This window comes from Mytilus californianus, unplaced genomic scaffold (assembly GCF_021869535.1).
Source record: "Mytilus californianus isolate M0D057914Y unplaced genomic scaffold, xbMytCali1.0.p SCAF_5, whole genome shotgun sequence".
Classification (NCBI taxonomy): Eukaryota; Metazoa; Mollusca; class Bivalvia; order Mytilida; family Mytilidae; genus Mytilus; species Mytilus californianus.
The window spans coordinates 37,868,877-37,896,510 of NW_026262701.1; the positions used below are offsets into that span (position 1 = coordinate 37,868,877).

The 27,634-nt window shown below is 33.1% G+C and overlaps 1 protein-coding gene across 2 annotated transcripts in view; it reads right to left on the reverse strand.

Annotated features, from left to right (window-relative positions):
* LOC127701834 (glucose-6-phosphate isomerase-like) overlaps positions 1-27,634 on the reverse strand; it is a 156,274-nt gene that overhangs the window by 45,531 nt on the left and 83,109 nt on the right. For both annotated transcript variants that reach the window (XM_052205806.1, XM_052205805.1), the window contains exons 2-6: positions 8,983-9,120; positions 5,685-5,775; positions 2,214-2,351; positions 1,671-1,805; positions 800-943 (exon numbers count right to left, since the gene is read on the reverse strand). In XM_052205806.1, coding sequence (XP_052061766.1) covers positions 800-943; positions 1,671-1,805; positions 2,214-2,351; positions 5,685-5,775; positions 8,983-9,120 — 646 coding nt within the window. The remainder of the gene's footprint in view (positions 1-799; positions 944-1,670; positions 1,806-2,213; positions 2,352-5,684; positions 5,776-8,982; positions 9,121-27,634) is intronic.

Below are 27,634 nucleotides of genomic sequence, written 5' to 3' on the forward strand. Positions count from 1 at the left end.
GTTTTCAAGATAATAGGCAAATATGGGAAAATATGGGGAAGATGTTATTAAAGGGCAATTACCAATCAGTAGTCGAATAACGATTTTGATTATGTTGGCTTACTTGTAGATCTTGTCTTGCTGATCATTTTTGCTATTTAAAGTTTCTACCTATCTATTATAATTTTTTAAGATATTAGATAAAAGCAGAAAAAAATTGTAAAAATCGTTATTAAAGGGCAATAACTCTAATAAGGAGTTGACTGAAGACTTTGGCTATGTTGATTTATTTGTAGATCCTGTCATGCTGATAATTTTTGCTTTTTAAAGATTCTATCTATCTATTATAGTTTTTTAAGATATTAGGCAATAACGCAAAAAATTGTTAAAAATCATCATTAAAGGGCAATAACTCCTTTAAGAAGTCGTCTGACAGTTTTGACTTAAATGAACAATAGGTAGAATTCAACATTCTGAACATTTTTTGCCCTGTCAGATTTTCTCTATTTATAGTGGTTTTTCAAAATAATGGTCAAAACTTGCATTTTACCCCTATGTTCTATTTTTAGCCATGTCGAACATCTTGGTTGACAGGCAGGGTCATCGGACAGATTTTTCAAACTAGATACCCTAATCATGATTATGGCCAAGTTTGTTTAAACTTGGTCCACTAAATTCAGAGAGAAGATTTTTGTAAAAGTGATGGCAAAAGCTCACTAGGCCTTTCGGCAAGGCGAGCTAATAAAGCTATTACTGTTTTAAAGGTAAAAGGTCAAATTTGTTCTATCAATAAATGACCTCAGCCCTTTATAATACCTACTTTTGAAGCAATGATAAACAAAGTTGTTTCTGGATTCAGATTCTTCAAGGTCTTTGCTAAATGTGTACCATCAATGTTTGATATGAAGTGGGCATTTGGCCCTTTCTGGTATGGTTGTAGAGCTTCTGTTGCCATCAATGGACCCTGAAATCAAATTTTTTAAACAACATTAAATTAAACATAAATCTTCTCCCATAAATGATAAAAACAATAACATTTTAGTTCAATAACAATTGCTCAAAATCCAGTTTAACTAATGGAATTTGTGAAATATTCCCAGAGGTGGATTTAAGGAGGAGAGAGGCCCCTAATAGAGCTACATATATGGTTCATATGAAGACTTTTTACCAGTCCCACTCCTAAGGATACCTTGGTGCTCCCTCCATTTTTCAAAATCCCGGATCCGCAACTGATTCACACTTCCAACTGTTGCATTAGTTGTGAGAAAGGTGGTTTTATTCCTGTCTGTCTTTTTCGTTTGTAAAACTCCTTTTCCCAAAAGATCAAACTTGAGAATTAATGTATTTAAGACTTTTTTAAAAATTCTATATCAATTTTTTTTCATAAAAGTTATATATAAGCATTTTATACTTTTACCGCTAGATAGGGATTTCAATAAAGTTTATACCATTTAGGTTTATTTCACAATTAAAAAGTACAATTAGTTAATCTGCATCTGTTAGCACACAATAAGTTCTTTAACTATACCACCTATGGAAAACTGTAGGATAATTCAGTGAAGTAAATATACTGAGAATAGTAAATGAAGCAAATTTCCTAATCATGAAAATGTTTGTATAAACAAGAACAAGGAAAATATTTTTTTATGTAAAAATCCACACTTTTGATTGTAATCAAGGGAGATAATTACCAGATCTGATCCACCAATACCAATATTTACAACATCTGTAATAGATTTTCCTGTATAACCTTTCCACTTTCCACTGATCACCTCCTCTGTAAATTCTCTCATGTGCTGTAATACTTTGTTCACATCAGGCATCACCTAAAAAAAATAAATTATCCAGTAAAATTTATCTCCCTAAATGCCCGACACCTTCAACAAAACTTATGGATTTCGGTTAAGTTTTTCTTGGGTTTTCTTCATTTTTAATTTGCGAGAACAATTTGAATAATATATAATATGTATAATATTTTACTTTCCAAAAGTAGCAAAACATGTATATGTGACCTCAACTCAATTCTTCAAATGATTTCTTTCTTTTTTTCTACCTAGGCAGGTGAATAGTTTCATCTTCTACCCCAGGTGACAGGTCAATGCAGTTCAATCCAAATCAGATGTTTATGGATGCCCCCATACCCCCAAAATACTTTCATGTTATTCATATTTTTTTTCCTTTCTGACACCTGAAGGTAATTATTTTTTTAACACAAATCCTCTACAATGCCTTACATCTTTGCCATTGACTAAAATAGGTGTATTTGATCTGTTTCTCAGGGCAATGTGAAGTACAGCTCTATCTTCTGTAAAATTAATCTTCTCGCCACTGAACATAGCCTGTCTCATCTCTTCTACTTTACGGTCTCGTGCCTGTAATAAGGAAAAGTCTTAGTTATAAAATATTCACACTTTGTATTTGGCTTTCAGTGTTCCTGATGAAGGTTAATCTAGAGAAGTGCCTCAGATGCATTAAATTTACGAAGTGTTCTTTTGTACATGTTATTTATCCTGTTCCTATTGTTTAAAGCATTTTAATGGGTAGATATCTCTACAAGAATTTCATTAAACAATTACGTTTTGTTATAATTTGTTTAATTTTTATGTATTTTGACACAGCTGTCTGATTATTAAGACCAATGAAGTTTGTACCTGTTTAAAAATATGTTGTCTTCTAAAACTTTTGAGATTATATTAGAAGTTTTGCATATTTCTAACCTTAGAATACATTTCTTATCAACATGATCAAGAACACTCATCATCTTTTTGTTATTTGTAAATTATGTTACCATTAAATTGTTTAGAACACTTGAAGAAACTTTTCTATTCAAAGTTTTCATTGGGTAATTTTTTAATTTATTTGAAAGTACCAGTAGTTCCCATACATTATTTATCAATTATGGACTTTTGATAAGGTCAATACCTTATATAAGTACCTGATCAGATTATATTGACCGAGTACAAAGTCGGAGGTTCAATATAATCTAATAGGTCTATATATAACAGATTGACTGAGAGAAAGTCCTTAATTTATATATAATATATATAAATAGTGTATTATGGAAATGGACTTCAATGTTCTTTCTGTGCAATTTATACTGATACAAGATTTTAAATATTGACAGTCAATATTTAAGGAATGACTGTATATCTTTTCTGTCTGTGAAGAAATAACATCAAAAATGTGGTGCACACTGAATAACCAGTGTAGCGGGTTATTTAAAAGTGTGCACCACATTTTTTAGTTTATTTCGAATAGACAACAAAAATGTTACAATCATTCCTTATAATTTAATTCTAAATTCCATTTTTAAGGAGTAAATTTTGAAAAAAACATTGGTGATGTCACAATCACATGACAAAATTATGTCTATGAGCTGATAGACAAAACACTTTCAGCCAATCAGAAGACGTGTTACATCCAAAATTAGATATATAAATAGAATCATAGCATCTATATACTTAAATACCCATTGAATCATGTGATCCTGATAACCAATGAAAAAAGAAGAAATTGCTACACCATATGTAATACCATGATTAATGTATATCATACGACCTTTACAGGGATACATATCTTTACTGACATACATGTACATGATGTACAGATGTTTAAGTAATTTAAGAGAAATAATGCTAAGGTATTCCAAGCTCCAAGCCGAGTCAGCAACACATCTGTCTGTGAAGAAAGGAGTAATATTCAACTCAATGTCTCAATATAGGAGCTACATGTATTTGTTCTTCACAAGCCATAACATCACTTAGATAAATGATATATTTTTTTTTATGTTAACAGATGTTTAGATAATGAAGTTTAATAACCTTGACTACCCATGAAGGTCTCAAGCGGTCACTGATGGTCCAGATTTTTAATGAAATAAGCAAATTTTGATACAGAAATGCAAGATATTTGTGACAGTTTTCATTTAAATGCAGAAAATTATAAGATTTTAACTTATCCTAACAACAGTTTTTACCCCTACAGAATGTTTTTATTGTTTCAAAAGCTTAAAAACTTTGCTATAAATGGGGAGATAACTCATATACATAAATTTCATAAAGGAATTAACAGTAAAATTTCTATCTAGATATTCTTATTTGTTTAGGGGCCAGCTGAAGGAAGCGTCCGGGTGCGGGAGTTTCTCGCTGCATTGAAGACCTATTGGTGGCCTTCAGCTGTTGTCTGTTCTATGGTCGGGTTGTTGTCTCTTTGACACATTCCCCATTTCCATTCTAAATTTTATTCAGCAAGAAAAACAGTAATGTGACTCTATTTTTCTATTTCTTTCTGACAGCACTTTATAAGAGCTGTCAATGTTTTTTTTCTTCAAATTCTGTCATTTAGTTTTCTTTCTATTGACCATGTTGACATACATGACATATATACATGTAAATTGTTCAATCCTTTTCCTTGTATAATCATAACGTCATCACAATTTTGTTGACTTTTATAGAATATCTGTGTTAAAAATGACCACACATACATGTAAGTTCCAATTGTTGAAGTCACAATCCTGTCATCTTTTTCTTAATTTTGACATCACGAAATTTGTACTTTCCATGAGCAACATGACGCATGATGACGAGTGCCATATGTGGAGTAGAATGCGTATATCCTTCCAGAGTCAGAGCAACTTGATGCATGATGACGAGTGCCATATGTGGAGTAGGATGCCTATATCCTCCCCAAGTCAGAGCAACTTGACACATGATGACGAGTGCCATATGTGGAGTAGGATGCCTATATCCTCCCAGAGTCAGAGCAACTTGACGCATGATGACGAGTGCCATATGTGGAGTAGGATGCCTATATCCTCCCCGAGTCAGAGCAACTTGACACATGATGACGTGTGCCATATGTGGAGTAGGATGCCTATATCCTCCCAGAGTCAGAGCAACTTGACGCATGATGACGAGTGCCATATGTGAAGTAGGATGCCTATATCCTCCCAGAGTCAGAGCAACTTGACGCATGATGACGAGTGCCATATGTGGAGTAGGATGCCTATATCCTCCCAGAGTCAGAGCAACTTGACGCATGATGACGAGTGCCATATGTGGAGTAGGATGCCTATATCTTCCCAGAGTCTGAGCATCTGAGTTCATCCAGATGTTTGATGGGGTTTGTGTAGCTGGAGTTCATCCAGATGTTTGATGGGGTTTGTGTAGCTGGAGTTCATCCAGATGTTTGATGGGGTTTGTGTAGCTGGAGTTCATCCAGATGTTTGATGGGGTTTGTGTAGCTGGAGTTCATCCAGATGTTTGATGGGGTTTGTGTAGCTGGAGTTCATCCAGATGTTTGATGGGGTTTGTGTAGTTCATGATGTTTGACCATGTGTATGCTCCTGTTCCACCTTAAAATCAATTTAGCATGTTTAAGTTTGTCTTTTACCTTGGAAATGGGACTATTTGTAAATACTATTTTATTCTTTTCCTTACAACATTCTTAATGTTTGTTATATTGTCAGGTGTTTCTTAAAGTCTTTAAGTGATACAATGTAGGTCAAGATCTAGTAAAATGTACAATGATACAATGTAAATCAACAAAATCTACTTTAAAAATGCAGCTTGTGCAAGAAATGGCTAGGCTTACTTTTTTTGAAAATAAATTTAATTCTTATCAGCATATGCTTTGATTTATGTTAAAAAAAAACTTAGATAGTTGGTTGATCATGTTGATAATGCGACAAAAAAGGAATAATTTACCAGTTGGAATAACAACTTGAGTACTTCATCATTGATCAAATTTTTGGAATAATCAAGCAGCAACTCTCCATTTTTTGTCAGCAGGCTAATACTGAAAAATAAACAGTTAAAATGGATTAACATAAAAAAATTTATCAAGGTGAATTTATAAATTTTAAGTTTACACACATCACATTTTGAGATTATCATGACTTTTATACATGTTATAATTTAATTTTCCTTAGAAATTCTATTTAAGTCACCATTTATCTGTAATGTCCACTTAATTTAACTAATTCTGAATTTATGTCATAAAATAATGAAAAATTCATAAAAACTACAACCATATATCAAAGAATATGTAAAAGAGAGGCAAAAGATACCAAAGGGACATTCAAACTCATAAGTAGAAAATAAACTGACAACGTCATGGCTAAAAAAGAAAAAGACAAAAGACAAACAACAGTACACAAAACACAACATAGAAAACTAAAGACTGAGCAACACAAACCTCACCAAAAACTGGGGGTGATCTCAGGTGCTCCGGAAGCAGATCCTGCTCTACATGTGGCACCCGTCGTGTTACTCATGTTAGTACAAACCCAGTAATACGTTTAATTCGGTAGGTCAAGGGAAAAGGTGACAGGATTTTAGTTACGACAATTGGAACATATCAGCTGTCATCTGTGAAACGGATATTCCATAACGGTCAACCAACTCGTGATGGCGTCTGTAAAATTTATGAAGGGATGATTTCAACTTCACCACTTGGAACTCTTGGTTTAATAGCTTCCTTGTCAGCAGCAACCCTCGGAATCAACTGGGAGATATATATGCGGTATGCAGGCGCTGATGGAATGTTGCTACATAAAATGGAAAGTTCACAATTGGGAAGCTGAAATCAACTCTTTTGTTGTAAAGCTTTGTTTTCAAACGACCCTCATTGTCAATTTCAAGATGTTAGTCAAGATATGAGGCAGACTCATCTGTATCTGTTGTATCCTTTATCTCAAGTTAGATAGATGTGTTCAAGATAGTCACCAAATTTTGAATTATTTAGTGAGAGAACATCCTTTATATAGCAGAAAGTAAAGTTAAAGAATACCGCTAACTTCTTTTTTTTCTTCCTAAGAAGTTCCTGTATGAAGTCAGCCTCATAAAAATAAAGGAACAAGTCGGCAAGAAGAGGAGCACAGTTGGTTCCCATGAGAATACCGATTGTTTGCTGAAAAACACATCCTCCAAACGTAACAAATATATTGTCAATCAAGAAATCAAGCATCTTGATAATGTCAGTTTCAGAAAAATTTTTGTTTGAATCAGAGTGATTTTTTACAAAGTACGATTTATCCCTCACTAAGACAAGATACTTGTATCTATGTTGGCCATTCCTTTTTATGAAACAAAGCAGGACCAACTCTTTCAATTTGTCTATTATTTTCGAATGGGGAATACTTGTGTAAAGTGTAGAAAAGTCAAATGTTTTAATACTATTGCAAGATGAAAGTCTTAGATTGTGTGTACTCTCACAGATTTTTGGAATTTTTAAATATCCACATCTGATCCGTGTCACCTCTAGAATAGGTAGTTTCACAATAACTTTGAAGTCCAGCTTTGATTGCTGATAAAAGTGATGTTAATAATTTAGAAAGATATATATAACGATAAATATTGCAATTTGAATGTGATTAAGGATGAGCTCCATTTTGTAATGGAATGTCCTTAATCATGTTTTAGTCTGTTAATTTGCAGCATCAAGAAACTTTATAATTGATAGTCTTTTTACTAAATATCCAAAATTGAGAATACTAAAAACTTATTTGGATTATGTAAAATGATCACAAAAACTTTATAACATCTATATGCAAATACGGTATTAATACCTGAACATAAGTTTTGAAACAAGACAAAAATTTGGAAAATAAATTTACCACATTGACACACCTTACTGTAGGTTTTACTGGCATTATATAGAGTGGAGTTATCTTTCTAAGTTCTCTCACCCTGGTGACCCAGCTGGCTTTCCTCACACAAATTATTTATCTTTGTACATTTTACATGTTTATTACATGTATATATATATATATATCTCATTAAACAATGTTTTGAACTTTTTCAATGCTATCTATGTCTTGTTGTAAGTAAGGGTCCCAAACAGAGCAAGCATACTCTAGTGATGGTCTTAGTAAGGGACTTGTATGCCTGCTCTTTAATGGATGTTGAGCTAATATTCAGGTTCCTCCTTAAAAAGCCTACATGTAGAGTGCTATTAGTTTTCTTGCACATGTTGTCAATGTCCACATCCCATTTAAGGTTAGAGCTGATGGTTACTCCCAGATATTTTGCTGTTGTTACATGTTCGACATGTCCTAAGAATGATTGTGTAATGAATGTGTATATATGATTTTCTTTTTTTCTTATTCTCTTGCTTGTAATTAATATGCCCTGAACATGCTGAAGGGTCCTTTAATTAGGAAATGAAATTATTTGATTTGACATGTACATTTGTACAATGTATGTAGTCCATGCTTCTAATCTAAAATAACTCTTTAGAGTAGTTTTTCTTATAAATTACCTACATTTGTATATTGGTAGTTGTACATGTACTATTGACTATAAAGGTAATTTTGATAGTCTGACCTAAAAGTTTTTTCATTTCTTCATGTTCTTAAATATAACAGACTTATCATAAACAAAATTACAGTCCAGCACCATCATTAAAAAAATAGCTTGTTGAAGTATCATCTCTCTGACTGTCTGAAGTTGTTATTTGATAGATTCAAAATATGTTTTAACTGTCGAATTCAAGGGGCCAAACAAATAACCCTAACTAGACATCATTGAGATGGGAGCCATCTCTGTGGGCACAGCTGACCTTGAACTTTGACCAAGGAAGTTGTACAACCATTATGACACACCCTCTGGTGTTGGTTAATATACATGTCAAGTATAAAGTATGAAATTATAACGGTTCTCTTGATATAGAGCGGACACAATTTGTTACAGACGGACTGATCACTATAGGGCGACCCGCCACTAGGCAGGGCCCTAATTATACCTTCTCCTTTAGATTTTTCTTAAATATGATGTGTCAATATAACATTGCATTTAGTATGTTAGTTTGTTCTGACGGAAATTTATTTGAAAATATGTGACTTAATCATAATGGCAAGTTACACTATTCAAATAACGTCCTTTAACAGCAACTTTATGATTGAATAATGTAAGTCAGACAGATATTTGGAGAAAACAATATGCAACTGAAGCTGATGTCAACATGTTAACCAGGATGTGTTTTGCGACTAATAATAATAAAAACCTTAATTTCTCAAATCTGGCTGGATCCTTGGCAAACAAGTCAGGCATGTTAATTTTTGATCCATTTTCATCATAATATTTTTGTAGATTTTGCCATGCAGTTTCTGAGGTTAAAAGAGGACGTTTGATTCCAGCCATTCTGCAAAAGAAATATATGAATCCGTCTGCTTTTAACCTTGACCTGAATTTTGTACTTTGTCTTACATTGAAGTGGTGATTATTTTCAAGTTTTGATGCAATGGGAAAAATAGAAAAAAAAAACTCTTTATGAAACCAAATTATATGGATAAAATATACATTTTACCGTATTTTATGAATAGAAAGTCCTTTGAATGTAGATGCATTTCTGGGCTCAATTTGGTTTAGATGTAAATTCTCTAATTTACACTTTAAAATAGAAATTCAACTTCCGGTACAAACTTTGCTGAATCTAAACACTAAAAAGTGAAAAGTAAAATTTTCTATCATTTCCCCATTTTCTTACAAAAAGCAATTATTATTGAGTTGTACAAATATATATGACGATGGTTTTTTTGGGTTTTTATATCAAGCCAGATTTTTCATGCAAACCGAGCAAGAATATTTTTTTCAGTCAATCCAAAGCAAGAATATTTTTTTAAGCAACTGAATAGGCCAGATTATTTTTTTGTTGGTCAAAATAGAGGCCAGATTATTTTTTTTTTTCAAAAAAATCCAGGCACTCAATAACTGGCGTAGCGGGTTATTTTAAAGTGTGCTTCACATTTTTTATGTTATTTCGAATAGACAGAAAAAATATTACAGTCATTTCTTATAATTTAATTCTAAATTCCATTTTAAACTGGAGTAAACCATGAAAAAACGTTGATGATGTCACGGTCACATGACAAAATTATGTCTATGAGCTGATAAACAAAAGAACGTCGGCCAATCAGAAGACACGTTACATGCAAATCAAATTCTTCTAAAAATAAATCTTAAATTTGCTTGAAAGTGAGACAAACTGATGCATTTTTTAAACGCGACCTGATGGGGGTATTCTAAAGTGGCATCGTATTGTGGTGCATTTAACAAATGATTAACATACACTGTACATTTTACAAGATATTGTCAATACTACATGTAGTACTTAGTATCTTTTTCTTCAATATTCACATTTTGAAATTGACCTTCAGCATCACACGCTTTAATTTTTCTAAAGAGACATTGACGCCAAAGTTTTTAAAAAATCTGAACATTATTTATTATTAGTGTTATGCACATGCAGTCAGTTTGCCTCAACAATTTTTTTTGACTTATCCAATGACTGGTAGACAAAGCGTTAGTTCAGAAGAAGGGAAATCATTTGACAAAGACTCACCCGGGACAAGAAAGACACAGTGTCTTAGATACATGATTTTTTTCTTAATTGTTATTGGCTCTTTGAACAAGCTGTCAGTAACTGCGAGTACTCCCAGATCTTTGTGTTTTTGTTGTTGTTGTGAGGGATGTATAAATACCCTGCCACGTCTGGTCTGTGTTTTTGTTAGATGTTTTTCTGCTTTGTATCGATCTGATAAGCCATTTTCAACTGATTTTTATACGACCGCAAAAAAATTTTTGCGTTCAAATAATGGTATCATGTCGTCATTGGCATCCGAAGACACATTTAGTTTTCCGGACAATTACTTTAGTTTAAGTGAATGGATCTCTATGTAATTTTACCAGAAGGTTCAATACCACAAAAGGAAGGTAGGGAACAAGCATTTTTCTAGTTTCCAGACAATAACATGTGTTTAAGTGTATGCATCTCTCTGGATTTGTAATACAAGGTTCCATAACACAAAGAATAGGCTGGGATATTTTTTCATAATTTTTTGGGGTTTTTTTTGAAAAAATTTTCCATTTTTACATTGATTATTTCTGATTTATATATCAAAGCAACAAATACTGATATGGTAGGAGATACACACCAAACAGGGTGTGTAAATTATTATATATAACAGATTAACAGTATTGCCAATAACAAGAAATCTTCAATTGCACAGTATTGTGCAATAGCAAGAAATCTTCAATTGCACAGAGTGGCCGAGTGGTCTAAGTAGTTACTACTGTAATCACTAGCCAGTCAACACTGAGGTTGTGAGTTCGAACCCCACTCATGCGGGTGCACTCTACTCCAATCTTAATTGACTAGGATTGTCAGTTTTCCTATCGAATGTCGGTGGTTTTCTCTGGGCACTACGGCTTCCTCCACCAATAAAAACTGGCCGCCACGAAATAGCCTAAAAGCGGTGCTTAAAAGTGGCGTTAAAACACCAAAAATCAAATCATTTGCACAGTATTTGTAATACTGTAAATTCAGAAATTATTGCGTGCATTTATTTTTGCGATTTTTGAAGAATGGACAAAATTGCGAGATTAATTATTGCGATTTCAAGAAAATCTGGATACATTATATGTATCGAAATTCAGAATGCGAGTTCTTATTATTGCGATACTCATCCAATCGCATTATTCGCATTAATAAAAACCTCGCAATAATTTCTGAATTTACAGTAGCAAGAAATCTTCAATTGCACAGTATTCCGCAATAGCACAGTATTGCACAATAGCACATCATTGGGCAATAGCACAGTATTGAGCAATATCACAGAATTGTGCAATAGCAAGAAATCATCAATTGCACAGTATTGTGCAATAGCAAGAAATCTTCAGTTGAAAATAAATACAAATCTTTTAACCAATTTCAATGGGATTAACTTGAAGTCTTTAATTTTGGGGTGTTCTAACCTTGTATTACTATTTTGGATATTGGATCCCATTTTTAAATTGGTCTACATTGAGCTCCAAAGGGTCTAAAATTAAACTTGGTTTGATTTCATCAAAAACTGAATTATTGCGGCTCTATGAAATGCTGAATCTTATTGTGCATTTAGATTTTTTTATTTTGGGCCCTGTTTTCACATTAGTCCATATTAAGGTTTGAAGGGTCCAAAATTAAACTGTGTTTGATAACTTTTGATTTCAACTAAAATTAAATTTTTGGTGTTTTTTTATGTGCTGAATATAACCATGTTGTTAGATTTTGGATATCAGACCATACTAGGTAAATTAAATGTCCCATTTCAAATTTTTAAGATCTTTGACCACATTTATTTTGTGTCAGAAACCTTTATTATGTCAAAAATTTGATCACAATCCAAATTCAGACAGTCGTATCAGGCTGCACTCGGCGAAGCATTTTATTATAGTTTGTTCTTATGTTGTACTGTTACACCACCGTTCCAGGTTTGTGGATGGTTGGCGCCTTCAAACATGTCTAACCCCGCCACATTCTTTATGTGCCTGTCCCAAGTCAGGAGCCTGTAGTTCAGTGGTCGTTGGTTCATGTATGTCAGATTTGTTTTTATACGACTGCAAAAAATTTTGCGGTCGTATATTGGTATCACGTCGTCGTGGCGTCGTCCGAAGACAGTTGGTTTCCGGACAATAACTTTAGTATAATTAATGTGGAACGGTGTATGGATCTCTCTGAAATTATACCACAAGTTTCCATACCACAAAGGGATGGTTAGGATTTGCTTTTGGGGGGGGGGGTTATGGCTCAAACTGTTTAGGGGTTAGGGGCAAAAAAGGGGGAAAAAGAAGGGTTTCCTGGTCAATGGACAATAACTTAAGACAATTTAAAAGCAGTGTAAGGGAGGTAATCCAAACACAATGTTTCGATTACCTCCCTTACACTGCTTTTAAATTATGTATAAAAAAATGTTGTATTGTCGTGTACGTTTACAAAGTATAATCGAGTTTATGTAGCTCTTTCCGCGTTATTTCTTCAGGAAAATACTTGAAATGAACATTAGATAAAGGTATTAATGATATTTTTAGCATTTTTGTAAATTCGGATGCATAATTAATCTCTCACCTGCGCACATGTGCACAAGTTCAAACAACATGGTTCTGACGATTTTTCACTTAAAACCTTTATTACTACCTTTTTAAATTTTCATAAAATCATATTTATTTACGTTTTCTGATAATCTAAACCTTGTTGACTAAATTAATTAGATGCAAACCGCTGAAATTTAAGAAAATAACTTTCAATAGACTGATCAATGTCCGGTACAAAATATTTCACCTGTCGCCTGAACAGGTAAATTTCAGCTGTCAGAGAACTAATTAACCTTGATTGTAATGAGAGGGTAATAAAGTAGGGTTTGTTTTGATAGTAATTATTCATCATGTCACTTATATGACCGGAAATGTGTGGCTGTTAAAGGCAAAAGGTCAGGTCAAAAAGATCGCATAAACTTCATTTTTTTTCTGAGCTATATTAAAATGTCCGTTTCAGCATCGGCACAACAAGTCATTTATATAATTTACCGGACAAGTCCAGAAAATATGACTGTTTTGGAAGCCCTTGTCTTGAGATGATTAGCTGTCAATTTATTTTTAGAAATTACTAAATTAAAGGGAAACTTCGCAAAAAAATAAAAAAATGATATTATGTCCATTCTGTATAAAAAAGCACAAATTCATAAATATTAAAGTTTTATTCTGCTAGATAAGAGATCACCATCGATTTTAAATTTAGAGTATCAATTCTCTGCGTGCGGCCATTTTGACATCTTCTCGGTTTAGAAATCACGATATATCTATAAACCACAAAGGACCAAAACCAGCAGTAACCTAACGTAGTCGCATTTATCCGACTAACTAACTTGATACGGAAAATGTAATTATTTTTTTAAATAACTATGGTCTGCCGTTTTTAAACTGTTTTTTCTTTACGAAGTTTTTGAAACAAGAAATTTATATGGGAATTAGTTAAAAAGTCAAAGTTCAATGTCATAAATAAGTGTTCCGTGTAAAATCGTTTTCGAAAATCTAATTTGTTCATAATTCTTTTATGTAATAAACTTATTTAAATAAATTCGGACCTTCTCTTATCTGATCACCAGCATGGCTAAAGGAATTATTCCCTGGGGTATTGTGAGGTGACACGTCCAGGTATTCAAGCGATTTCCTGTCGGGCTTAAAAACTCTTATTACACAATTACATAAAGCATGTTCATGCATCGCTTCACTTTTGAGGGTATTGATCAGTGTACACAGCCGATAACTTGTAACTTTCCATTTTGAAACTATCAGGTGTTAATATCTCTGTCTTGCGTGTCCGATAGTGATATACTAGTCATTACTAAACTCATACGCTTGTTTATAAATAACATTTCTGGTGTAAAGAATGATATTTATGAAAATCTAAATAATTCCCAAAAAAGATTTGATAAAATAAAAATCTATTTACATATTTTTTCCAAGGGTAAATTGGGGAAAATGTAAGTATATACTCGTTGTCAATAATGATGGACATTTTGAAACATGAAAGTCTATTGATTTAACAAAAATGTACGCACTTGTCGATCATTGGTTTATACGCCTAGATAGAAAGTTACGGAACTTTAGATAGTCGCAATTAAAAATTGTATATTGAATATAAGAAAGAACATCCAGAACCGATTTGATTTAAAATACAGGTCGATATCTAACTTGCTTTGGTTCATCGAAGTTATGGACACAGTAAAATCACAGATTAATATTTCAATTAGATTGTTCTCGAACAGTTGAAGAAATTCGTCATCATCTCAATTGTTGGGTATAATGTATATTAATGTGAACATGGTTCTAATAGAACCTTATGCCAATTTTCCTGTTCCGACATGCATGTAATATATATGCCACTGGACGTACACTAATGATCCCCAAAAAGTTTATTTGAAGAAATAAAGAAACTTCACTCCGGATAGACTGATAGTAGTTGTATTAACGTCTGATCAGCTTGAGGGTTGATTAATTTATTACGTTAGCTTGTGGGGGAATAAACCATTCCCAATATTGCACTTATGCATAAAATATTAAAAAGGGTAATATAAGAGAAAATATAAATACGAAAAGTCGCATATCTGGTAAAAAAAAAGTCTCACCAACTATAGGATTTCACGTACAATTGTCATTATTATCGAAATAACGGACAGTCATTACAATACATGCATGTACGTTTTGATAAAAAGGGGTGCCGCAGTTGCATATTATTCATCATAAATCTATTTCAAGTTTATACTTTCCTGTTATTCTTATCAGTTAACGCAGAGACATGTAACTATACATCTCTAGTTAACGACAATCAACTATATAAATATCTGAATCTGATGTGACTTACCGTTCATCTCTAGTGGTTCATCTCTTTCATTTTTTTTTTCTTCTTTTTTTTTTATTTGGGCAGGAACATAAACATTTTTAGATATAATGTTCCCAGGTTTGATGGGGGGGGGGGGGGTTGGAGGTCAAGTCTATCGAAAGTTACGAAATAAGAACATTGTATTTATGAATTTACAAGAAGAATTCTGTTCTTGGACGTAGTTTTCTTCTTCTTTTTTTTTAGTTCAGTGATTTAAATTGAGAAAAAATCTAGTCAGAATTTAAATCGTTCCGGCAATCCCCCACCTAAGACTCCTCTAAAATCATGAATGGTCATGCTTCACAATCATCAGAATTTACTTTGCATTGGTACATTCTGTATCGATAGTGATTAACCTTGACATTTCCGGGTATAACAGAGCTACTTGTATATTACCTGTATGTGGTTAGGTACATCGTCCCATGAGGTCTTACGTATACAGGTTCACATTTATAATGGTATCTGATATAACAAGGTTTTATGACATTCACACTTCTGCATGTTCTGTATACCAGTTTCTTATCTTATTTTCAGACCGAATGAGGATGTGAATATTTTCCAGGAAAAATATTGAGTATCAAAGTATCAAATTAATTTCGGGATATTTTTCTTTCTTGGTATTAAATCACAGAAATTTAAAGAATATACAGTAACTGCTTATAGATATAAGAAGATGTGGTATGAGTGCAAATGAGACAACTCTCCATCCAAGTCATAATTTATAAAAGTAAACCATTATTGGTCAAAGTACGGTCTTCAACACGGAGCCTTGGCTCACACCGAACAGACATATAATTATATGTATATATATGTCTGCGGTATAGACATGGTTTATGAATGAATGATAAGTCTTGCAAAGGTACAAGATATAAAGCACATTGAAAATTGATTCCGCCGGTCTGTCTCCATTCAATAAAGGAAAGTTGACGTTAGATTGATTCTGTAAAATTTTTTTAAACATCGTTGGTCAAATAGCTAAAGTATTTGTTGTGAGATGTAGAATATTTTAATAAGGACATTCCCGATTTGGTAAATGTAGATTTCTTTGGACGGACCAAACTATATTAATGTAACTGATAATTTTCTCTGCACATTTAAATATTCAAGGTTACCGATGATAATTCAAAATAGCACAGTTTTTTGGTTTATACGCTCGTTTTCGTGGGCCATTTTTATTTATAAAATTATTTCATTGAAAGTTATTCAGAATTCCGATGTTACAACAAAATAATCACCCATCTATTTAAAAACTGAGCTAACGCAAAATATAAAAAAATATATATAACGGCGATTCAGGTATTTTGCCACCATATTCCTCCCCAAATAATTATTTTTTTCTGTCTCAAACCCACATTTCTCTTTTATCATTTTTGTTTTATCTTTTTCAAACCGGAAAATAATTTTTGTTCGTAATTATTCGATCTCATTCCAATAAGACAAAGTTAACCTTAAATTTCCTGTCAACTTTTTAAACATCTTTCTTCAAATGGCTGAAGTATTTATACGTTGTGAGATTTAAAATATTTTGATAAGGACATTAATTCCTGAATATGTAAATAAAGATCGCTTTGGACGGACCAAATTATATAATTGCAATTGGTAATTATCTATTTCAAATATGCAAGGTTACCGATTCTAATTTAAAATAGTACAATTTTTAGTCCATACACTCGTGTTTAGAATGCCATTATTATTTATTCAATTAAATTAATTCAGTATTTCATTGTTACAAAAATATTCAGCAGTCATAATTCATTTTAAACTGAGCTTCCGGAAAATATAAAAATATACCACGGCTATCCAGTTATTGTGCCACCATATGGCTCCCCCAAAATAATTATATTTCTTTTTTTATTTTCTGTCTCAAACTATCACTCCCGTTTATCATTCATACGAAATGATGTTCACACCTGGAACGGTGAACCGTGACGGCTAAAATTCACTGAGTGAAGATCAAAATATTAGAATTACAGAATGCAAACCTTTAAATACCTTGAATTTAACCACGCATTCAACAGGTAGTCACTAAGTGTCACAGTACAATACACGTTGTATTTATTTTACACAGTACTAGCGAGAAATGTTTGCTAGACTGAAGTAAAAGGTGAGAATACAAACATGCATTTTTAATACACTATCAGTTATATATATGTTTGTGGAAAATATCTGTTGGAAAAAAAAATTCATAAAAATATTCTGTTGTATGATTTACTTTTATTACTATAATGACTATAATCATATCAGAAATCCTTAAAATATAAATCGTACATTTTATTTTTAAAAGTTGCACGGCTGATCACTTTACTTTCTTAATTATTAGTTGGTTAATAGCTACGCCAAAAGTCGTCGATGCGCTTTAAAACGCGTTATTAGATGATTAACGAACAAGACTTAAATGAGATTAATTCCACTCCCGGCATGCAAAAAGACTTAAACTACGTCACAGAAGTCAGGAAGTTCGAATAAATAAAATTAATAATTCCCAATTTTCTTCTTTATTAGTTTGCATATCCAGATAAAACTTGGTGCATATGTTTTTTATGGTATTATGAACATAATAAGATGATAAGTAAAAAATCGCGAATTTTCCCTTTAAGTAATATTAATTTTAGCCATGATTATGTATGTCATTTTCTATTTTAAGACTTTTATGATGTATTTAAAGGGGTAATTATGGTTGCAAACTCCATTGGAAATTTGAATTGAGATTATGACCATATCTTGAGGCAAAGAATGTTCTTGGGGGGAAAAGGGGGGGGGGGGGGGGGTCAATTTTTTCTCATTTCAGATTTCAGAAATTAAAAAGAAAAATTCTTCGAATATTATTTTTTTTGCAAAAAAAAAGGGGGGGGGGGGGGTCAATGCGCAACAGCATAGTGTATTGCACAAAAGCATAAAAAATGGGGAGGGGGGGGGGGGTAAATTTTTTTATTTTTTTTTTGGAGGGGAGGGGGGTCAATTCGCAACAGCAAAGTGTATTGCAAAAAAGCAAAAAATTGAATATAAATTCAAATCATATAACCAATTCTAAGTTCTTTGACTACAGTTATTCTGTGTCAGTAACCTATTATGTGTCAAATATTTAATTACAATCCGAATTCAGACCTGTATCAAGCGCGAATATTGTGTCCTTTTTTGCCCCAACTGTTCAGGGTTGGACCTCTGCGGTCGTATTCAGCTGCGCTTGGCGAAGCAATTTATTTGTAATTGTTAAACTTTTGATATAAATTATGCCGTTAGTTTTCTCAGTTGAATTGTTACATATTTTTTTATGTGGGGACCTTTTATGGCCGACTATATGGTATGGATTTTTCTCATTGGTGAAGGCCGTACGGTTGCATATAATTGCTTACATCCACTTCATATAAACTTTGGTAGATAGTTGTCTCATTGGCAAGCATACCACATCTCCTTATTTTTATAGTACACAAGAACAAACAATAGACACTTAAAACTAGTTAAACCAACGTATATATATTGACCGCCATTAGATTTTGTTTTGTTATGAATGTTTTTCACAAAAATATAAAAATGAAAAAGAAACCAATTGTGATACATACAGCCATACATTAAAAATAATGACCCTTGATTTTTATGACCTAAATAAAACTTAGTTGAGTGATACAAAGGGTTGAAAGTGTTACGATCAAACAGGTTGGGTAGGGTTATCTAACCCTGATATATTATTTTGTGTAGTTAAGGTTCATGTGGACCCTTCGTCTAAAATGGCTGCATTTTCACCTCAAAATTTACTCTGAGTACAGACAAACCTGTGCATCTGGAAAAGTTTTAAGGCATAGCATGCCCTAGATAAATAAAATTCAAATATATTTTATGTTTTAGAAAATTAAAAACTTAACCGGATTTTGCAGTGCACTTTTCATTCCACCAGAAGGTGCCAAAATAAACAAAGTTGGGAAAGAGGTTTGAGAACTTCCCCACAGGTAATAATTGAAGTGAACTGTTTTGATTGACATGGACAATAGATGGACAATAGATACCTGACAATAATTGGTGATTTAAACTGTGTACCTGAGTGGACCATATCAAGTGAAACTCAACTGTTTGTTAATTTTATCATCTTCTGCAGGGACGAAAAAAAGTGCACTGCTAAATCCAGTTAAGTTTTTAATTTTCTAAAACATACAATGCATTAGAAGTTTATTTATCTAGGGCATGCTATGCCTTAAAACTTTTCCAGATGCGCAGGTTTGTCTGTACTCAAAGTAAATTTTGAGGTGAATATGCAGCCATTTTAGCCAAAGGGTCCACATGAACCTTAATAGTGATGAATCCTCACTGCCTTGATACGAAAGGGGAAACCGAAGATCTAGTAAAAAGAAGGTAAATCAAGAGACAAAAACAAAAACGAGAACAAGAACAGCACAAAATGACAATGGACACACAAACGCCGAAATATAAAGACAAATAAAATACCCGAACCCGTAAAACAAAAACGGGGGGAACGAGGATAAGGACTCAGTAGTTGCAATAAGCACGTGTATCAACTCCAAGGCACTGAGAAAATATCCCGCAGGAAAAGAATAATCGGAATCTAAACGAGAACCACAAATATTATCGAAAACGGAGTTGGTCTTTTGGATAAAAGTTTACACCCATACAGTTATGACAGATGCATTGTTGGGAATTATTTGATTGATTTTTGATTTTTGGTGTATTAACGCCACTTTTAAGCACCGCTTTTGGGCTATTTCTTGGCGGTCAGTTATTATTGGTGGAGGAAGCCGGAGTGCCCGGAGAAAACCACCGACTTTCGATAGGAAAACTGACAATCCTAGTCAATTAAGATTGGAGTCGAATGCACCCGCACGAGCGGGGTTCGAACTCACAACCTCAGTGTGGCTGGTGATTACAGTAGTAACTAATCTACCTAGACCACTCGGCCACGGAGGCCCCCATTGTCGGGGATGAGCTGTCAGAATAATGGGATGGAGTAATGAGCTGTCGGAATAATGGGATGTCGGAGTAATGGAATGTCGTAATAATGGGATGTCGGAGTAATGATTGTCGGACTAACGGGATGTCACCACAAAAATGCTCACACATCACAGTTCATCATTATCAAGCAGCTCACCAAATATGAACTCATCCTGTTCAGTAGTTTTGTGGAAAACAGTAATGAAAATATTTGTTGGACAAAGATAGATGGACAGAAAGGCATTGCAATAAAGTCCATATTCCTACCGCAATGCCAATGGTATAATGTTTAGCTTTTCACTCTCAATCTTCATTACCTATCTTATACACATCATGCACATGTCAACCGGAACATGCATGAAATATTTGCCACTGGACATTAAGCAAACATCAATCAACCCATTATACACATTTTAAAGTTCAGGTTACATAGAATTAAACTTGTGTCACAAATTCAGATTTTTCAAAATAACTTCCCCGATCTAAACAAAAAATGTTACACTCCTAATAGGATTACATCCAAAGTCAATAATTGGCTTAAAGATAAAGAGCAAAACACTATTTTACATCAATTATTTGATTTATTTAAGAATACATTTGAAAAGTCCATCAATTGTCTTATTCAGAATCACTTGGAATGTCTTGTAGTGTCTTATATCTTTTTCTTGTTGTGCCATGCTTTTAAAAAAAATTAATAAAAAAAAATTTATTAATCTTACATTTATATATTAACTTCTTAAATATTCCTTTATTAGAGAACTTATCACGATGCCGGAAGGACACCCCCTCTCCCTTAAAAGTTATGAAACAAATAACAAGTAGTCTCACAATGAAGATATTGACAAATTCTAAAATGGCATCTATTTTATCCTTTAAACAATATTATATATATATATTAGCATTTAACAGGATCAAATATACAATGCACAGTACAGATAAAAACCTTTTCATTTAATCGACAAAGGGCTTAATTGCCTTTTATTAAAGCTGAACTTCATTTTGTTATAAGTATCTATATCTAAGGGCATACGATACAGTACTAGTAGTAGAGGCAAATAATAACCCAAGTTTTACGCATTGTTTTCGTGATGTTGCTAATAGTATAACTCAAACTTCCGGGAAACACACAGACGTCATTAAATCAGATGATTATATATTTGAAAGCATTTTCAAAGGAAAGAAAAGATGTTTATCATGTTTATGAAAGTACACTGTTGGACTAAAAGCTTGATTTAAATAAACAACGTGTTTCTATTGTGTCACCAAAAAATAATTTATTTAAAAATCCAGAGATCTTTTCTGTATTGTATAATATGCCCTTTAATCTTTTTAAAGTTAATGTATTGTTTATTCGAAAAAATTGAATTAAAATGTGAATATGAAATGACAGTAATCTTGAATGAAAATCTTACTGGGTACTTCAAAAAAAATGTTTTCCTCCTGAATGGTTGTGGACATTCCAAAGTACCAGTGCCACTTCCAAATTGTAAACCTGCATATTGAATTAGTCCTTTGTGGTTTTTTATACGACTGCAAAAAATGTGAGGGTCGTATAATGCTATCACGTCGTCGTCTGCGTCGTCGTCCGAAAACATTTAGTTTCCAGACAATAACTTTAGTTTATGTGTATGGATCTCTATGAAATTTGACCAAAAGGTTCAATACCACAAAAGAAAGGTTGGGATTGTTTTTGGGGGTGATGGTATCAACCGTTTAGGAATTAGGGGCCACAAAGGGACCAAAACAAGCATTTTCTAGTTTCAGGACAATAACTTGTGTACAAGTATTTTGATTGCTCTGAAATTGTACCACATGGCTCAATACCACAAGTAGAAAGTTGGGATTCATTTTCGGGGTAATTGCCAAAACCGTTCAGGAATTAGAGGCCAAAAAAGGTCTAAAACATACATTTTTCTAGTTTTCAGACAATAACTTGTGTTTCAGTGTATGAATTTCTCTTAATTTGTACCACATTTTACAAAAAAAAATCTAACACCCATGGCAAAATTTACATTTTATTCTTATCTTCATGAGGTAATTATATCTATCAGTAAGAGGGTGCTGTTGGTTTCAAATGTCACAGTATAAAACCATTATCTGTCAGTTATAATTATCTTTGCACTGCTGGAGAAGTCAAATATTTTACACGTGTGTATAAGATAAAACCAAGTACAACACACAAGCAAATCAATTATTTTATTGTACAGATGATATGCAATTTAATATATTATTGTGAAATGATAAAAAAAAAACCTCATTTGATATAAAATGCAAAAAGACATGTTTACTTTTGGAAAATGTTACAAAAAAAGATGATTGAAAATACAGAGAGTACTTTTTTTGCTATAAAAAATGAAAACTTAAGTCACAACTGTGGAATTAAAAATATATATACAACTATAAAACATGAATAAACAATTTAAAATGAATGAAAGCAATTGCAATCATATATATCAAAATATAAAAAAACAAGATAATCATTACTTAAAATAGCGGAACACTGAATGTTTGAAGTTTAAATATTTTTTCTTCCCTTAACTGTACCAGAAGCCAAATAATAGTACAAAATTATTGTCATTAGTATAGACAGTGACTTAAAAATTAATCATGTTTAAAGTATGAGATACAAACAGTGATCTCTGTTTATCGACGACCAGAGCATGAATACATTGTTAAAACTCAATTCAAGGAATGTCATTTTTCTTTGGTGTAGAGGCCACTGGCTTTTGCTTTCTTCGTCGTCCTTTCTGGGGAGTCTCTGTGGACTTCCGTTTTCCTAGCGCTATTGGATCAGTTGGTACAGTAAAAGTGTTCTCAGATGTTTTCCAGATTGTTTCAATATTTAAAATTTTTGATTCCTCACCTAGGTCGAATTCTATTTCACCTGCCTGTGTTTTTTTCAGGCAACCTCTAGATATGAAATCAGGCAAATCCTTGTTGTGGTAGCCGGCAGTTGAATAATAGTCAATTAAACATTGAACATTTGTAGCAAGTTTTAGAAGTGCAGAAGCAGGTGGCATCCAAAGCTGTGGATTTTTTAATTTCCCTTCTTTTTTACTGGATGGATACTTCATGGTTATCTTCCGAACTTCTTCAAACGAGAGCTGTTCTGTTTTTTCCTTCTTTGAACAGTACAGTGTTTTTACAAAATCAACATATATGGCATTATTAAATTTCACTGTTGGTGCACTGCCAATTATTTCCACATTAATGAGAGATTTTCTGAATTTTTCCTGAAGAAATACATCTAGGGTCTTTGAATGTGTAATATTATGAAATTTGGGCAAAAAATCATTTCCACCAAGACTTAATGCAATAGCTACTTTTGCTGCAACATATTTTTCTTTCCAAGCTTTTTCAAGGATTTCTATAATTTTGGTTATATTATAGATGTCCATCAATGATCCTGCTTTTTGAAGAACAACATACACATCATTCTTGAATGTGCCATCCTGAGATCGAGGCCAGAGAAAGGATAAAGTGAACAAATGAATTACTACTGCGTCAATGTCACCAGATGTGACAATACTTGCACACCCATCTCCTTGTTCTAATTTATCAGCAAACTCAAGCAGCCAATCTAACTGAGCCATTTCTGCCTCCCCTTTTCTTTGTTTGATGTTTACCATTTTTGTTTTTGATTTCAATCCCTCTTTTTTTCCTAGAAGACATTCGACCGGTGTTGTATATCCATCTTCTTTGTAAAATTCACTGTCAATTATTAAAGTCAGGTCCATGTATAAATGTAATTCATCTATTCTACGAGCCAGGTATAATACGTTCTCATCTAAAATTTAAAATTCTCATTCACGGTCATTTGCCATAATTCGTACTCAAATAGGTCGAATTATTGCTCATAATACAAACGTATGCAAAAACGAGAAAAATAAAGGAAAACACGTTTTTCTTTTTATCAAACACTTGAAAATCGAGAATCTGGCATATTGAACACCTGGTGTATGCTGAACTGAATTTTAATAAATTAACTTGCATTTCTCAGGCCTGTATGCCAGCAAACGAACCTGGTGTATGCTAAAGTCTACATTTAATTTATACATTGCATTTCTCAGGTCTGTATGCCTGCATACGAACCTGGTGTATGCAGAACGGCCAATATTGAATCAAATGTTGTATTTCGCAGGTCTGTATGCTAGCATACGCACCTGGGTGTTTCCAGAATCTTCAATGTAATGCATATGAATCAGTAGAGCATACAAACATGGTGTTGCCAAAATGCTAGTTGTGTTTTAACACCGATTTCGATTTATTTGTTTTTAAACTACAAGTCTACGACTGACCTCTATATTTTCTCCCGATAGGAAAACAGAAAAGCGTTAAATTGCAAGGCAAACCGGTACTACGGCGTTTACTGTTGTAAATCTAAAAATGAAAACCGATTCTCAAGTTCCACGACTATAATCATTTTAATGACATGCAAGTTATCCGTTTTGTTTTTTGCAAATTAAAATTACAGAAAAATGAGGCGATCATAATTTGTACAAGGTTCCAAGTTGTTGACAAACTTTTAAATGACGTCAGGGACCTTGTGACGTAAGGCGGAGGGAATTACAGACGGAGCACAATGAGGGCCTTGACTTGCGCGAGTTACATTTACCAGTACACTTAATTAAAATAATAGCAATTGATTACAAAACAAAATAGTTTTTTTTATACTTTGTATTGGTAATTGATAAAAAGTCAAAGAACAAGTGGACTATTTATCTGCGTTGAATGACCACTAATAACCCCTTATGTCACGCGCTCCTATATGACGTCATTTCTAAATGTAAACAATGAGCATGATCAATGAAGGAGTTCCCGTCATGGAGAAGAAAATGGACAATTCATTGAAAAGTACGCTCTATTATCTAAATTTTAATATACCAGAAGCAAAACAGAATATTAGTACATTTACGGTAAGTAAACCTACATTGTATAAAAAAATCAAGAATCAAGAAGCCCCCCCCCCCCCCCCCCCCCCCCAAAAAAAAAATAGCCTTGCAAGATGTCATAAGTATTTGGAATACCCCCACCCCCTTGAAAGCATTTACTCGGTGATTTAGAGAAAAAAGTGAATGGGAAATACGATTAGGTGTACATCCACAGTGATATCTCCTTGCATTAGTTACAGAGGCGGATTTAGGGGGTGCTTTGTGGGGGAAATTTGGTTGATTATTGAGGGAAGCATGACTGGAGCGGTCCATCTCTAAGGCAGTCAGTGCCCAACCCTTCCCCCCTTATGAAACTTCTAGATCTGCTACTGAGTTAAGTCTCCCGGCTTTTTTTTAAATTGAAATTCAGCCCCTATCCAGATTTTCAAAATGCATGACCAATGCCCTTCAGTTAACCCATTCAGTTCTTATTCTAAAAAAATCTTAGGGAAACAACTGTCCCAAGTAAGGGCAAGGGATGAGCGCTCATATGTTAAAAGCGGCCACACTAGTCTTTATGTGCCTGTCTGCTGTCAGGAGCCTGTAGTTGAAGTTGTCATTGGTTCATGTATGTCGTATTTTTTTTTCGTAAATTGTTTTGCTATAAATTAGGTCGTTAGTTTTCTCAATTGCATTGTTTCTTATTTTTCATGTTGGGGCATTTTATCATCTGACTATACGGTATTGGTTTTTCTCATTGTTGAAGTCTGTACGGCCTATACTTGCTTACATCCACTTCATTTGGACTTTGGTGGATAGTTGTCTCATATACAATCATCCCACATCTCCTTATTTTTACAAGGAGGTTGTATGATGTTCTCCTTGTTTGGGAAAACTGTACATTTGTCACATGATCATGCAGCAATCTGTGGTGTGTGTATGCAAGAAGATGTTACTGTAACAGGGTAATTTATGAAAAACTATCAACAAAATCGAAAGACAGACAGAAAACTTTGTTTTGAAATTTAGTGAGCAATAAAAAACAAAAAAGAAGTAATTCAAACAAATTAAACATACATTTATTGCGAAAGGATCTTAAGGTGGCTAGGGCGTCTTAATTAAAATTGATAGAATTTTTTGATAATTTGTCAAAATGAAGTTTTTATCATGCTTTTTTCAAAAATATAGCAAAAAGTATGGGTCACCGAACTTTTTTACACGCTAGAGTTTGTGCAAAATTGTCAGATTTTGTATAGATTATGCATGGAAAATCAAATTTTGTGTGATAAAAAGAAAACTACTTGATAGAACTTTAAGATAAAATGTAAGAAGATAGCTCTTATAAGATGCTTTCAGATAAGAAAAAGAAAAAATGGGGTCACCGAACTTGTTTTCTTGCTACATATCAAAATAGGTTAATTCACAACACTTTCTATTATAAAAATTACTTTATCTGAGTTATCTCCCCTTATTTGGCAAAGTTGAAAAAAATCTAATCAAACACAAATAAGGTGTTTTTGAGAAATTACAGCCGTAATTATGATATAACACACAATTTTCTATATTTACATCAAAAGTCTTTTAAATAAATTACATACTACTCTAAAAATTTGCACATTTCATGAAATATCTAGACCAACATTATCTGCTACTTCGAAATCCAAGATGGAGGAAGACACCCGAGCCACCTTACCAGCACATTTCAAGAGTGTTCAAATTGGAAAAATGAATGTTATTAAGGAAATGACATATTTCATTGATCTTCAATCAGATGCATGTTAAAAAAAAAACTTTCAAGGGAACGACTTCAATTCAACCACGAAGAACCCTTAGTTCAATAAATTCTAAAATCAGTAATTGTGATAATATTAAAGTCATGAAGTGTATAATATTTACATATATATATTTATGTATATAATATGTAGTTTCCATTTCTCGTTTCAGAATTTTTCAAACAGTGGCTATACCTTTCATGTAACTATTTATGTGTTGCTTATGAATTGAATTGTAACACTTCTTAGTGACTGGATAGGTTAAACCAATGCCTTCCTAGAAAACTACGACACCAATGAACAGCACCTGACCTTTTACTGTTCCTGCTAATAAAGTAAAAATGGCTTCACTAGAAAAGGACGACACCTAGAAAAAACATCATTTTTTGGCTTTCCTGATTGAAGGATTTATTTTCATAACTCCAGTGTATATGCCAGTATACCCAATTTTTACCATAGTATAATACTATAAATTCACTGTAATTTTCATATCTGAGCCAGTCCAGGATGATATCGACTTATGATATGCAGTCAAGACAGATCATTGCAAATTGGATGATATCGACTTATGATATGCAGTCAAGACAGATCATTGCAAATTGTTTAAATTACCGATAATTAAAATACATGCATGTTTGGCATACATCTTTTTACAGCAAATTGTATACAGACATCCCCCCTAAAAGCATTTAAAAAAATACCAAACAAGAACTTTGTCATACAGCATGTTGACAGGCAGAGATGCAAACACAATGACTTAAAAACTTTGCTGTATCGCTATCTATTTAATATGCATATTGCCATCTATATCAGATTTTAAGACCGTTCCATTTTCTATCCATCAGTTGAAGTTATTAACTTAGAACATGGTGAAAA